At 27.9% G+C, this 12,403-nt stretch overlaps 3 protein-coding genes across 8 annotated transcripts; all 3 read left to right on the top strand.

Moving 5' to 3' along the window:
* Positions 1–1,236: 1,236 nt before the first annotated feature.
* On the top strand, positions 1,237–3,037 carry LOC105840296 (mitochondrial ribonuclease P protein 1 homolog). Its single transcript, XM_036293907.1, has 4 exons — positions 1,237–1,377; positions 1,465–1,857; positions 1,949–2,513; positions 2,589–3,037. The coding sequence occupies exons 2-4, from the start codon at positions 1,466–1,468 to the stop codon at positions 2,898–2,900; spliced, it is 1,269 nt and encodes a 422-aa protein (XP_036149800.1). The 5' UTR covers positions 1,237–1,377; position 1,465; the 3' UTR covers positions 2,901–3,037.
* A 988-nt stretch (positions 3,038–4,025) lies between these two features.
* On the top strand, positions 4,026–5,458 carry LOC105840297 (prefoldin subunit 4). Its single transcript, XM_012687183.3, has 4 exons — positions 4,026–4,471; positions 4,573–4,677; positions 4,780–4,896; positions 5,048–5,458. Exons 1-4 carry the CDS (start codon positions 4,433–4,435, stop codon positions 5,201–5,203), a joined length of 417 nt encoding a protein of 138 aa, XP_012542637.1. The 5' UTR covers positions 4,026–4,432; the 3' UTR covers positions 5,204–5,458.
* Positions 5,459–5,624: 166 nt separating this feature from the next.
* LOC105828852 (SET and MYND domain-containing protein 4) lies at positions 5,625–12,179 on the top strand. 6 transcript variants are annotated; one of them, XM_036293913.1, is made up of 7 exons: positions 7,108–7,147; positions 7,359–7,571; positions 7,643–8,288; positions 9,816–10,102; positions 10,188–10,471; positions 10,750–11,230; positions 11,560–12,179. In XM_036293913.1, exons 2-7 carry the CDS (start codon positions 7,385–7,387, stop codon positions 11,565–11,567), a joined length of 1,893 nt encoding a protein of 630 aa, XP_036149806.1. In that variant the 5' UTR covers positions 7,108–7,147; positions 7,359–7,384; the 3' UTR covers positions 11,568–12,179. The 6 variants fall into 6 exon arrangements, with proteins under 6 accessions (XP_036149802.1, XP_036149805.1, XP_036149803.1 ...); XM_036293909.1 differs by lacking the exons at positions 7,108–7,147; positions 11,560–12,179 and adding an exon at positions 5,625–6,876 and having other exon boundaries at positions 10,750–11,540; XM_036293912.1 differs by lacking the exons at positions 7,108–7,147; positions 11,560–12,179 and adding an exon at positions 5,625–6,876 and having other exon boundaries at positions 7,368–7,571; positions 10,750–11,540.
* The last annotated feature ends 224 nt before the right edge of the window (positions 12,180–12,403 follow it).

Genomic DNA, 12,403 nt, shown 5'->3' on the forward strand with positions numbered 1-12,403 from the left:
TAAGCTGATCAGCCAATGATTAAACACATTCACTAGTTATTTACTATTTGATACGCGTACCAAGTGCTCGGTGTAAACTAGGACCGGAATTCATAGGTTCTGTTCGCGTCACATGCTCCAACATGCTCTTATTCACCCCAACGCACTCCAATACGTTGATTCCGATGACGCCAACCTATTAGAATGCGTTGGAGTGAGTAGGAGCATGTCGGAGCATGGCGACGCGAACAAACCAATAGTCGAATCTTATTCAAGTTCCAGCTTAAGCACGATCTTGAGACGTCAATGCTGTTATTTCATTGGTTAAGTAAGTCTCAAGTCGGCTCGAAGCTAGACTTAAGACAATGCTTGAGCTTAAGATCGGTCTATGAATCCCGTCCTAGGTCATAGTCGAATCTTATAGCGTTTTCGATTTGCTGACTCGACCCGACTCTGAGTCAATGGTTTGTTCTTTTCCACTGCAAAAAAAAGAGATTAACTGTGCAAGAAATGAAGATAAAAGGAACAGACCATTGACCCGGAGTCGGGTCGAGTCAACAAATCGAAAACGCTATTATTTAAAGATCGTCTCAAGCAATGTCTTAAGATGCTAATACGGCTCTGTGATTGGCTGATGGCATCTTAAGACTGTACTTAAGATAATCTTAAATATAAGATCCGACTATGAATATCGGTCTTACAATTAAGCGTTACTTTTTCATTAAAAATCTATGGACGGGATTCATAGACCGATCTTAAGCTCAAGCATTGTCTTAAGTCTAGCTTCGAGCCGACTTGAGACTTACTTAACCAATGAAATAACAACATTGACGTCTCAAGATCGTGCTTAAGCTGGAACTTGAATAAGATTCGACTATGAATTCCGGCCTATGTTGTAAAAATTATATTCTTATGAAAGATATGTACAACAGATTCAATATTAATATATATGAATACAAACAAGCATCTAATGAAAATGTTTATAATAATGATAAACAAATAAAATTTTAAATGTAGTTTTTAATATATTTTCGTCGTAATTTTTTTTTAAATTTTAAATGGTGTATATTTTATTGTAAGCAAAAGAGTATGAAAATATAAATATATTTAAACTTTTTAAAAATTTATTTAATTTATACCAATATATATTGTAAATAATATTTATTTTAAATAAAATTCTACATTAGTACAGTTAAAAAAAAGTTTTAATATAAGTTTTATATTCTTGGGAAATTAGGCGATTTTTAAAAGTGACTTTGGCACTTTTTAATAATAAATGGTTGGCAGCACTGGGCCTTTTAGTTTTCTATGCGCATCTGTGGGCATTGTGCACGTGCATCGTGTGCTCGTGCGTGAAATGGAACGCACTCTATATCGCTATCACGTTGTATAAGTTAGGTTAGGGATTTATTCACGTATTTATGATATAGTGAAGACTTTTGTTACAAAAGTTCATAATAATTTAACCAATTAAATATTATACAGGATGTTTAATAACGTGAGGAGATGTTTGATAATCTCAATTAGGATTCCTAAAAAATTTTTGATTTCATTCCACAAAGGTGTCTTGTTGCCTGTAACACTTTCTCACGCGAACGCTCAGCATTCGTATAATAATAATGCGGCTTATAAACGATTTTATTGTCATTCTCTGACCAACAAGAAAATTTTAACAAGTACCGAAATAAGAGATCAAAGACAAAAGTTGGATGAACAAAAATTCGAAGATTTTCTCTCCGATCCTCAGAATAAGAAGCGCTTTCAGATATTAGAATTAGAAGTGGATGTCTTGCGGCACAGTAACGAAAGGGTTCCTAAGAATATTGAGCCAGCAAAATGGTTGAAGCTGTTAAGCATGAAGGCCAAGTCATCAAGAAGGTCAGTATTTTTTTATTAGAAAAATTTTTTATTGATTTTAAATTAAACTTGGTCAATTTTGTATGAGACACATTTCTCTTTGGTTGTATAGAAAGTTTCTTGAATTTTTGTGGCGTTGTGAAATATCAAATGAAAATAAAAAAGCAAAAAAAGAGTTGAAAAGGGCAGAATGGCTAACTAAGAAAGAAGAACAAACTGAGGACACTGGTGAAATGAAATATGGGCTCTCACATAATACATTGTTTATGCGTATATATGAACAAACTATGAACCGATTTTACAATGGCAGAATAATCATGAACATGATGTTTGAACCAAAGATAGTGTTTGATTGTGGTTATGAAAATGATATGAATGATCGGGAGTTACACAATTGTGCCAAGCAGATATCTCTTGCATTTGCTAGTAATCGCAGTCATGTTAATGCCATGACTATTTATTTCTGTAATTTTAATAAAGATGGATTACTCAGGCAATATCTTGAACAAAACATACCTACTTTGTTGAGTGATGATTTTCCAGCAGTGATAACGTCACAATCATATTTAGATATATTTCCAAAGAATGAGTTAGTATATCTCACTCCACATTGCAGAGTAAATCTAACCGAATACAATCCAAATATGACCTACATCATTGGTGGACTAGTAGACAAGGTAAGTCAACAAGATGTTTATATTGTATCATCTGTATATATCCTTTATTAAATTTGATTTTTTATCTCTTTATAGAATTTACCACAACCATTGTCTTTGGCAAAGGCTAAGAAAGAAGGCATCCAAATGGCTAAATTTCCTATAGATCAGTATCTTGACTGGGGTGCTAGCTCATCCAAAAGTCTTACGCTCGACCAGACGATCAAGATAATGTTAGACTTGAGACAAACTGGAGATTGGAAAAAAGCATTACAGAATGTACCAACTAGAAAATTAAGATCTGCCAGAGAAAATAGATTGCAATACAAAATGCAAAAGTTTATGTCTCCAGAGAGAATACAGCAATCTGAATTAGATTTTACATTTCAAAGAAGGAAAATGAAATAACTCTTTAATTCTTGTATATATTAGATTACAGCAAGAATTATACAAAACTAATATTGAAAAGAAGAAGCTTGTTAATTATTTTGTTATGTATTGTAATTATTCCAAAAATTAAAATTTATCTTAAAACTAAAAAAAAATTTTATAAATTAAATATATGATATAACATGATGCTTTAACTACCTTTTTATGTCTAATTTGATGATGAATTTAAGGGAGTTCCGCTGCTAAATCAAAATAAACAGATTTTCATGAAATTTTGTAGAGAAGTTCCAATTAGTGATATAAATTGACCGTCAAAATTTCAACTGAACTATCTAGTTATTTAGATATTAAATATTTTATTAACATGAGCTCTTATGAGAATCGATGAATTTTTAGGATTTTTCAGTTTTTATTGTCGTATTAAACATAGAAGTAATGAACAGATGTTAGTGAAACTTTACAATACATCTTAGCTATCCAGAAAAGTATTGTTAAATTTTTGAAATGATGCACTTGCTCGTTTGAATGAAATAATTGATAAGATAAAAAAAGTTTACAATAATCGAAGTAATACAGCACGTAAGTGTAATAAATGTATGCTAGTGATATAACATAAATTTCAAATTGTATTTAGTTATCTAAGGGTATAATAATGAAAAATGTTTATTCTTAATTAAAAGAAATTATTTCAGTAATAAAGGTAGTACTTTACAGCCGATTTTTTTCTTATATTTAACATTATTAACTTTAGACCATATACAACAAAAAAAAGAAGGTAACAAAATAGTCATTTGAATATTTTTTTTACTTGAACTCCTGTGCCACTTGTAGCAGAGGAACTCTCTCTCTCTCTCTCTCTCTCTCTTTTTTTTTTTTTTTTTTTTTTTTTAAGAAAATGCTAAAGTGCTCGTCAAATTTAGGATTGATAATGTAGAGTCAACCAACATTAGAAAATATCTTTGAATTGGCTTTACAGAATTCCAAATCCTTTTACATAATTAAAGCACAAAAATAAAGAGCAAAACATTTTCATGTCGATAACAAAATTTAATTTTTGTCAGAAAATTTTTTTGTTACATGTGCCTCGAGAGTAACTTCTTTAGTATCACTTTTTGTAGGTAAAATTTCCGATTTTAATTCAAAATTGTGAATAAAATATATGATAGATATATGACAATGCTAGGCAAATTCGATATACATCAAAATTTCAACAAAATTAATAGAAAAAATTTGAATAAGAAAATTTCTGAATGCTAGGACGTCACAATTGTAATTATCATATTTGATTTCTTACAATAAATTCAAATTTAAATTTTCGAAGCAAGGTTCTAAGATACATGAAAACCGGTCATGTTACTTAAGTGGATTGTACCGATCGTACCCATATATATTCGGCAAGAAATTCCAGATGACGTTACTAATGCCTGTGACCAGTGTGATCTGTGCTGATCTGTGCAGTGTGATATGTGACTTCGCACAGATTTAACTTCATACGCAATTAAACAATTATCTTAATGCAACAATTAAACTAATTATAAAAGAACATAAATATGGCGGGAGGAAAAAATAGTCAGACTGGATTTCAGCCGGTAAAACAATATACAGAAAATATTAGAAATTAATAAAGCAATATAGTTTCATATACTTTCTTTCTCTTGCGACCTAACCTATTTTGTGTTATTTTTTTAAGGATTCCGATGTTCATATCACTTACGAGGAGCAACAAAAGATTAATAAATTTGCCAGACAAAATGCGAAGCTGGAAGATTATAAAGAAGAACTTAGAATAAAACAGGTAATTTATTTAAAAAGGTTTAAAAATCGACCTCATTATGACATTGACCTTATTTGGTCATAACTTTACATACGTTATAAGCAATAATTGATTATTCGATAGAACGAATTGAAGAATTTGGAGGATGCTTCTGATGAATTGGCCCTTATGGACGATGATGCAAAAATACCGTATTTTATTGGAGAAGTATTCATCTACCATTGTCTTGAAAAGACACAGGTGATTAAATGAGGATTACGATTTTATAATAATTTTGGACATTCTTTTGTTATAAGTCCCATTATAAATATTATAAATATTTTGATTTATGTGATAACATTTATTTCTACATTGTTATTAATTAGTTTTAATAAGTGTTTTTTTTTTCTAGAATTCTTTGGAGGATGCTAAAAATAAGAAGAAAGAAGAAATTGTGAGATTAGAAAGCAAATGCACAGATTTGAAGAGTGTCATGTCTGAATTAAAAACACAATTATATGCGAAATTTGGTAGCCGTATAAATTTAGAATCTGAAGAATCAGATTAATATTTCTCTTAATGCATTTATTATTATTTACTATATTTAATATAGGAAGTATTACTTTATTAATATTCCTATTTGCAATTCTATTTAAATTATAATTTATAATTTTTGATTTATAATTTGTAAATTACAAATTATAATTTATATACAATTATTATGTTACTACATGTGTTTATGATGCAAATACTTTTAAGAAACTTAATGTAATATAAAATAAATTTTATCAAATACTTTCTGCAAATATAATAATAAAGCTTTTCTAAGAGTTATTCTTTAAATGTTTTTAATTAAAAATTTTAAAGTTTTAAAATTATAATATTACAGCTGATCTATAATCCGACTGGATCTTGTGTAGATTATAAATGACTTATAGATTTTATAGACTTATAGAATTCTTTTTACATTTTTAATAGATATACATGTTGAGATATTTTCTTCTGTATCTTTTTCCTAAAGGTTTAATCAATAAGTAACATTCTTTATAACAAATTATCTATAAAGATTCTACAAATAATCTTTTAATATAAAAGATTATTTGTAGAATTTTTATAGATAATTGCTTTCTAAGGAGCAAGCAATAATAATAAAAAGTTACCCACAATGTATGCTTAATGAGAGAAGGTCGAGAATTTAGATCTACCAGATATCCAAATTCCTATAATAAAAACAATAAAAATATAATGAGATAAAACTTTTCAATTTGTCATTAAAGCTAATTCTTTCTTAAAGTTCATTAAGTTCATTTATTAAAGTCCATTAATTTGCATTAAAAATAAGTAAAAAGTAAATTTTATAAATATTAATTAGTAACAGAACGTAGAATTATAGTGTGACCAAAATTAATTAACTAAAATTATCAGTGGAATTGAGCCTAAAGATTAAGTAACAGAGACTAAATATTGCATAGGATGAAACTGATATTTGGATATTTGCCAATTTGCTCTCATTAGCAGTACAAAAACGATTGAGAACGCAGTCAGTAATTTCTAATTTTATTGTATTTTCTAAAACTATATAGCTTAATAATTTTTTTGTAACAATTATAAGCATTACACTTTATTACATATTACATAATTTATTCATTAATTAAAATATTATAATAATTACAATTCGTAGTTTAACTTTTACGATAGTATTGTGCCGATGATATAAAAAACATGATAATAAACATGATATAAAAAATAATTCAAAATTTTAACTAAAAAATTTTTTTTTAATATAAATAAAATAAATTACATAGTGTACACACTCACACACACACACACACACACACACAAAGTATATATCAATATCTAGTAATTAATATATATAATAATGACTTATAGGAAACTGATTTTTAGATTGAACAATTTAGGAACAAATATAAAAATCAATTTTTTTCATCTTAATCGTGAAATCACGCGTTTAATTGTAAAAATATATGATTTTATCTTAATCGATAAAATCATATTTTTACAAATAAACGCTACATTAAAATAAACTTATATACAATTGTAATTTACAGTAAAAGCAAGTAAATGCAATAATACACTTGTACATTTATAATACTCATATAAAAATGTAATACTTATGAGAACGTACCTACTTACATTTTTACTTTTGGTCAGTCGTTCACATACAATGAGTGCTCAAGTAATTCCTGCACAGTACAGTCTTTTTCTGTCATCGGGCTTGAGGTAAATTTAGTTTCACCAGCTTCAATCTTCTCAGTACATGTTCTATCATAGCTTGTTCAGTTACTCTCTAAGGTCAACTTTGAATATTGTGATCCATAAAATAATTATTAAAAGGATTTAAAAGATTTTTGAATATAAAAATAAAATCTCAGTGACAAATACAAAAAATTGGGCATTACAAAAATCAAAATTACTGATAAATTAAAAAGAAGTTTCACTTTTTTTATTATTATTTGGTATTTATTAAGGTTTCAATTTTTATGTTGTGTGTGTATGTATTATGTGCATTTTACTTATAGTATTAAGTGGCAAATCTAGAGTGTAAAAAAATAGGAGATTCTATCTAATATAAATATATCTATTGTTTTTATTATAATGTAAAATATATTGTTAAATTATATATATATTATATATATATGTATATATATATATATATATATGTATATATATATATATATATATCATTTATAAACATAAAATAGTTTCTTAAGGATTATCTGCGTGAAAAATGGAGATAGCAAAGGAACTTGTATTGACTCTTAAGCAAAATAATAAATCTCATGTTGGATACGGATTGCAAAAGGAGTGCGAAGCTCTCGTTGGGCATATCTTGCAAAATATGGTCAGATCCCAAATGCCTCCTTTGCATGCTTTAGTGAAAAATGAGGAAGATTCTATTAGATATAGAGAAGAAGGTATGTGTTTTATTTTCTTGGTATCAACATACATATTATAATACTTTGTCATAATTCAAATAAATTTTCAGGTAATCAACATTTTGTAATGGGCGATGACCTAGAAGCTATTGAATGTTACACCCTGAGCTTGGCATACGCCGACAGCAATGAACTCATGGCATATGCGTATGCGAACCGATCCGCTGCCTTATACAGAAAACAATTGTATAAGGAATGCTTAATAGATATTGATGCGGCTTTATCTCATGGATATCCAAAAGAGAAACAAAAAAACTTGAAGGACAGAGGGGATAAAGCGATAACCGAGATTAAAAAATTGCTCAAACTAGACTCGAAAGATGTCGATTATCAGAAAACTACAAATGAATCTTATTTATGCGATAGTATCGAGAGATCTCTTACAAAACCGGAAGATATAGGAAATGGAACAATAAAGAACGGTCAAGAGTTTCTGCAGAAACAAGCCGCGGCAACTGACGAAGACTATCTTCATTATGCATCGAAGATTTTTCCACAGAAACCAAGATATTTGCAGAAGGAAGATTTCTCCAAATTAACGTATGGTCCGAGTCAAGAAGTTCCTGCTGTCAGTGATGGTGTTGTGATATCTTTCTCTGAGAAATACGGTAGACACTACGTAGCGACACGGGAATTTAAACCTGGCGATATAGTCAGCATTGAAGATCCATATGCACATGTTATCTATGAAGAACGGTGAGTTGTTAAATGTTGCATCTATTTTATTATGTCTCTCTATTCTAAAAAAATCTTACATCTCGATCGTACCCATACAGCACAAAGCATTCCAACAACATTACAGCAACATTGTAATCTTGCAGATTGTAATGCAATATTGCAGAAACATTGCATTATCATGGATTTGCTAACTTTCAATGTCACACTAATGTTTTATAAACATTGCAAAAATATTGTAATGCTATATTTTCTGATTATTATTAATTATTATTATAAGGACTATTATTATTATTATTATTATTATTATTATTATATTATAAGAGACTTTTATCATATATGCATATACTTGCATTTAACATATTTAATATAAAATTAAATAATATAAAATTTTATGAAAGAAGAAATATTTCAAATAAAATATAATTACATATTGTTCACGTGTGTGTGTATACATACACACGTATACACTGAGTCATTAAACACACTGTATGTTAAAATTCTTTTTTTATTCTTTAAACATTATTCTTTAATGGCTATTAAAAATAATTTGCTTTTTTTGTCTAATAAAATAATTATATTAATATTACTGATTAAATTTGTATTTATCTTATTTTATTCCCAATAAAAAATATGATATATTTTAATTTAATCTAATTTGTATTTATGCAAAACTTTTATATTTGTATTTATGCATAATTTTTATTTATGCAAAACTCAATATAATAATAATTATAATAATTTAAGCTATATAATATAAAACAATAATAAAAAAACCATTTTTATTCATTATTGCAAATACATTGCGCTGCAACATTGTTACAATATTATAACGCAATATTGCTAAAAGCGGACATTTTGACATTGTTGTAACATTGCATCGATATTGCATCTACATTATGCAACTAATATGCAATATTGCAATCTTGCAATAAAAGATTTCTACAATCTTTCCGCAATTTTTCAGTGCTGTATGGGTAATATCTTTAAATATTGTTCATATTTTAATTCATGAAGGTTTCTAAAAGAATACCTTAAACTTCTTCAGAATGTAATGGATATTAGGAAATATATTTTATAAGTGTTTTTCGGAAATTATACAATAAAAAATTTTAGATTTCAGAGAAATAAAATTTACATATATAAAGACTTATTTTGTTTTCTCTTCTAAAAGATTTACACAGAGAAAATTTTCTTTTAAAATTTACCCTCAAAATCTGGTAATTGTGGAATAATGTGTCACCTCGAGGAATTTTATTATATTTTTTAGTGAAATTTACTGTACCTTTAATCAATTTTACTAAAAATTGTAGTAAAATTCTTCGAGGTCACACATTATTCTATAATTACTAAATTTTGAGGATAAATTTTAAGAGAAAATTCTCTCCGTGTATAGAGACTTTTTCCAACATTTAAAAGAAGTGTTCCAATTTGTATAAAAATTAAAAAATTTTTTAATTATAAAATTATATGTAGAAATTGTAAAAATTATATTTTTACAAAGAATTTCCACTAAAATTTGATTACTATGTTATCCAATATTTACAGGTATTATACACATTGTCATTATTGTCTATCGAGAAGTTATAATTTAATACCGTGCTCAGAATGTCCGTTAGCTCAGTATTGCTCCGAGAATTGTAGGAAGCTGGCGTGGAAAACATGTCACGAGATAGAATGTCCAATTTTAAAATTGTTAACAAACTTGCTCAATGTGGACAAGGACAAGATAAGAATGATTTCGAAGATTATTCGATTGCTGATTGTAATAACCGAGAATGGAACTAAAATTAAAGAACTGCAACGCGATATAGAAACTGCGGAATCTAATTCAGGTATATAATTATTATATAAATTTAAAATATTAAATGTAATTGGTTCATTACGTAATGAATCCTTCTTTGATTCTTTCTATTGTAGACAACAGAACAGCGGGTTTTACAGATACTGGAATACTAGATAGTTTTAGTACCCGATCCGCACTAAGCCTAGCGACCAATATGACTACGAGACCATTGATTGGAATTAGTGCGTTTGCTTGTATCTCTGCCCTCGCAGTAATTCTTTTAGCTACACAAACAAAATTTTTTCCTAAAAAATACGAAATTGATGATTTGAAAGATATCAGCGAATTTTCCGAACTCAAATTTTGTGCCAGTATAATGTTTCGTGCCTGCGTGATAATGTCTTCTAATTGCTTTTCCGTGAGTTTTCTTTTTCGTAATTCTAATTTTATTATGAATTATTATATTATTATTATATATATATATATATATATATATATATATACACACATATCTTTAAAGAAAATTATTTTTACTTGAAAATATTTTTAATAACTATTATTTTTAAAAACCGAATGTATGTCCTAAGATCAAATACTATTCATATGTGGATGCGTGTGTAAAATTTATATTAATTAATTCAGAATTTTCTCTCTCTCTCTCTCTCTCAAGATGTACAGTCTACATTTATCTTATAGATACAACAAGAACCAGGAATTGTATCAGGTTCAGGCTTATACGTGGCTCACAGCTTATATAATCACTCTTGCGCACCGAATACTTTTCGCCATTTTGAGGGATTGACAATGATTACGCGTGTTTTGATACCTATACATCCCGGAGATCAAATATTTACAAGCTATGGCGGCGTTTACGCGCATATGTCACGGGCCGAAAGGAAGCAAAAGATACTGCAAGATTACTTTCTCGATTGCAATTGTCCAGCATGCGAGAAGAACTGGCCGACATATAATGAGATTCTACGAAATCATGTTGGATCAATCTCCAAAAATAAGCAACTTGTAGAAAAACTGAAACCTTTCAGGGAGAGATTACTCGTAAATATGTACGACATTGAAGCAGTGAAGACCGTTCTCGATATATTATACAAGGAAGTTAGTGAATATCCATGTGAGGAGATACTCCACGCGGAGCAGTATTTAAAAAGCTACTATTTGGGTAAATTTAAATAAACATTACAATTTTAATTTGCTTTATGCTTCAGCGTAATCTTTGTCCGCATATAACTTCGCTTATTGGTTTTTGCTTTGACGATTTCTTTTGCTTATAATATATTTTCTTGATTAATAGATCAAGCAGCTTGATGTAATCATGTACTTAATACATTTTGTTTCCCCATTGCAGACAATAAAATTACTTTTAGCAGCAATTATAATTTTTTATGATTATTTCCTGCTTTACTATATTTGCTTATTGCTTTATAAAAACGCTATGATAATAATGTACAATTATATTAGTTAATTAAAAAATGTTCTTCTAAATTTCAGATCCATAAACTCTTTAACAATAAATATTGATGGTAAGATAGTAACACATTGTTTGAAGAAATACCTTTTTAGAATATTCATTAAAAACATTGTAATATCTAAATTACATTTATAAAATACCTTATGTTAATTTATAATTAATAAGGCAACATGATTTTATATTTACGTGATATTGAACGTAACAAAAGTACAAATTTAAAACTAAATTTTTATTAATTTTAATTATTCTTTATTAAATGTTATGAAACCCCTTAACACAATTATATTTTTTCCATCACATAAACCATAAAGTCAAATTTATCAAACGCATAAAAAGAATGAGATTAACGAAAGTTAGAAAAACGATTTAGGAGAATAAAAAATATAGTACGATTTGAAATAGAAAATACATTAATAATTACTTATATATTTCATTATAATAGGCATTCAATATATGACATGTTACAATCAGTATTCAACAGTGTTGGATAGGAAAAATTTTCAGGGGCAGTGTTTCGATTTTATTCTGTATACACTATACATTACTTTATCAAAGTAAAAAACAATTTACAATGTTACGAATGCGCGTATCTCAGCAAGCTCAATGTTCAATGAAAATAAATCATTAATAGTATTTTACACTTAGCGATTAAAAATTAAAATCCATTTTTTCAACATGTAGATACACTATTTTTTCTTTTCAAGCAGCACACATGTGCGAAATGTGATATTATGCTTTAAATTAATAATTTAAAAAACTCAATATAGTCAATAAAATTCGATAAAATTGCAAAAGATTTAGAAGACATTAAAAATTTATCTACAAAAATTAAAACTTATCGCACTAAAGATAATCGATAGTATA

This window comes from Monomorium pharaonis, chromosome 11, assembly GCF_013373865.1.
Source record: "Monomorium pharaonis isolate MP-MQ-018 chromosome 11, ASM1337386v2, whole genome shotgun sequence".
In the NCBI taxonomy this organism is placed as follows: domain Eukaryota; kingdom Metazoa; phylum Arthropoda; class Insecta; order Hymenoptera; family Formicidae; genus Monomorium; species Monomorium pharaonis.

Coding starts and splice junctions, on each gene's coding strand:
- LOC105840296 (XM_036293907.1), top strand. CDS start 1,466: ATGTTTAATAACGTGAGGAGATGTTTGATAATCTCAATTAGGATTCCT. Junction 1,858..1,948: donor AAGGCCAAGTCATCAAGAAG/GTCAGTATTTTT, acceptor TTGGTTGTATAG/AAAGTTTCTTGAATTTTTGT. Junction 2,514..2,588: donor TTGGTGGACTAGTAGACAAG/GTAAGTCAACAA, acceptor ATCTCTTTATAG/AATTTACCACAACCATTGTC.
- LOC105828852 (XM_036293909.1), top strand. CDS start 7,385: ATGGAGATAGCAAAGGAACTTGTATTGACTCTTAAGCAAAATAATAAA. Junction 7,572..7,642: donor TATTAGATATAGAGAAGAAG/GTATGTGTTTTA, acceptor ATAAATTTTCAG/GTAATCAACATTTTGTAATG. Junction 8,289..9,815: donor CATGTTATCTATGAAGAACG/GTGAGTTGTTAA, acceptor CAATATTTACAG/GTATTATACACATTGTCATT.
- LOC105840297 (XM_012687183.3), top strand. CDS start 4,433: ATGGCGGGAGGAAAAAATAGTCAGACTGGATTTCAGCCG. Junction 4,678..4,779: donor AAGAACTTAGAATAAAACAG/GTAATTTATTTA, acceptor ATTATTCGATAG/AACGAATTGAAGAATTTGGA. Junction 4,897..5,047: donor ATTGTCTTGAAAAGACACAG/GTGATTAAATGA, acceptor TTTTTTTTCTAG/AATTCTTTGGAGGATGCTAA.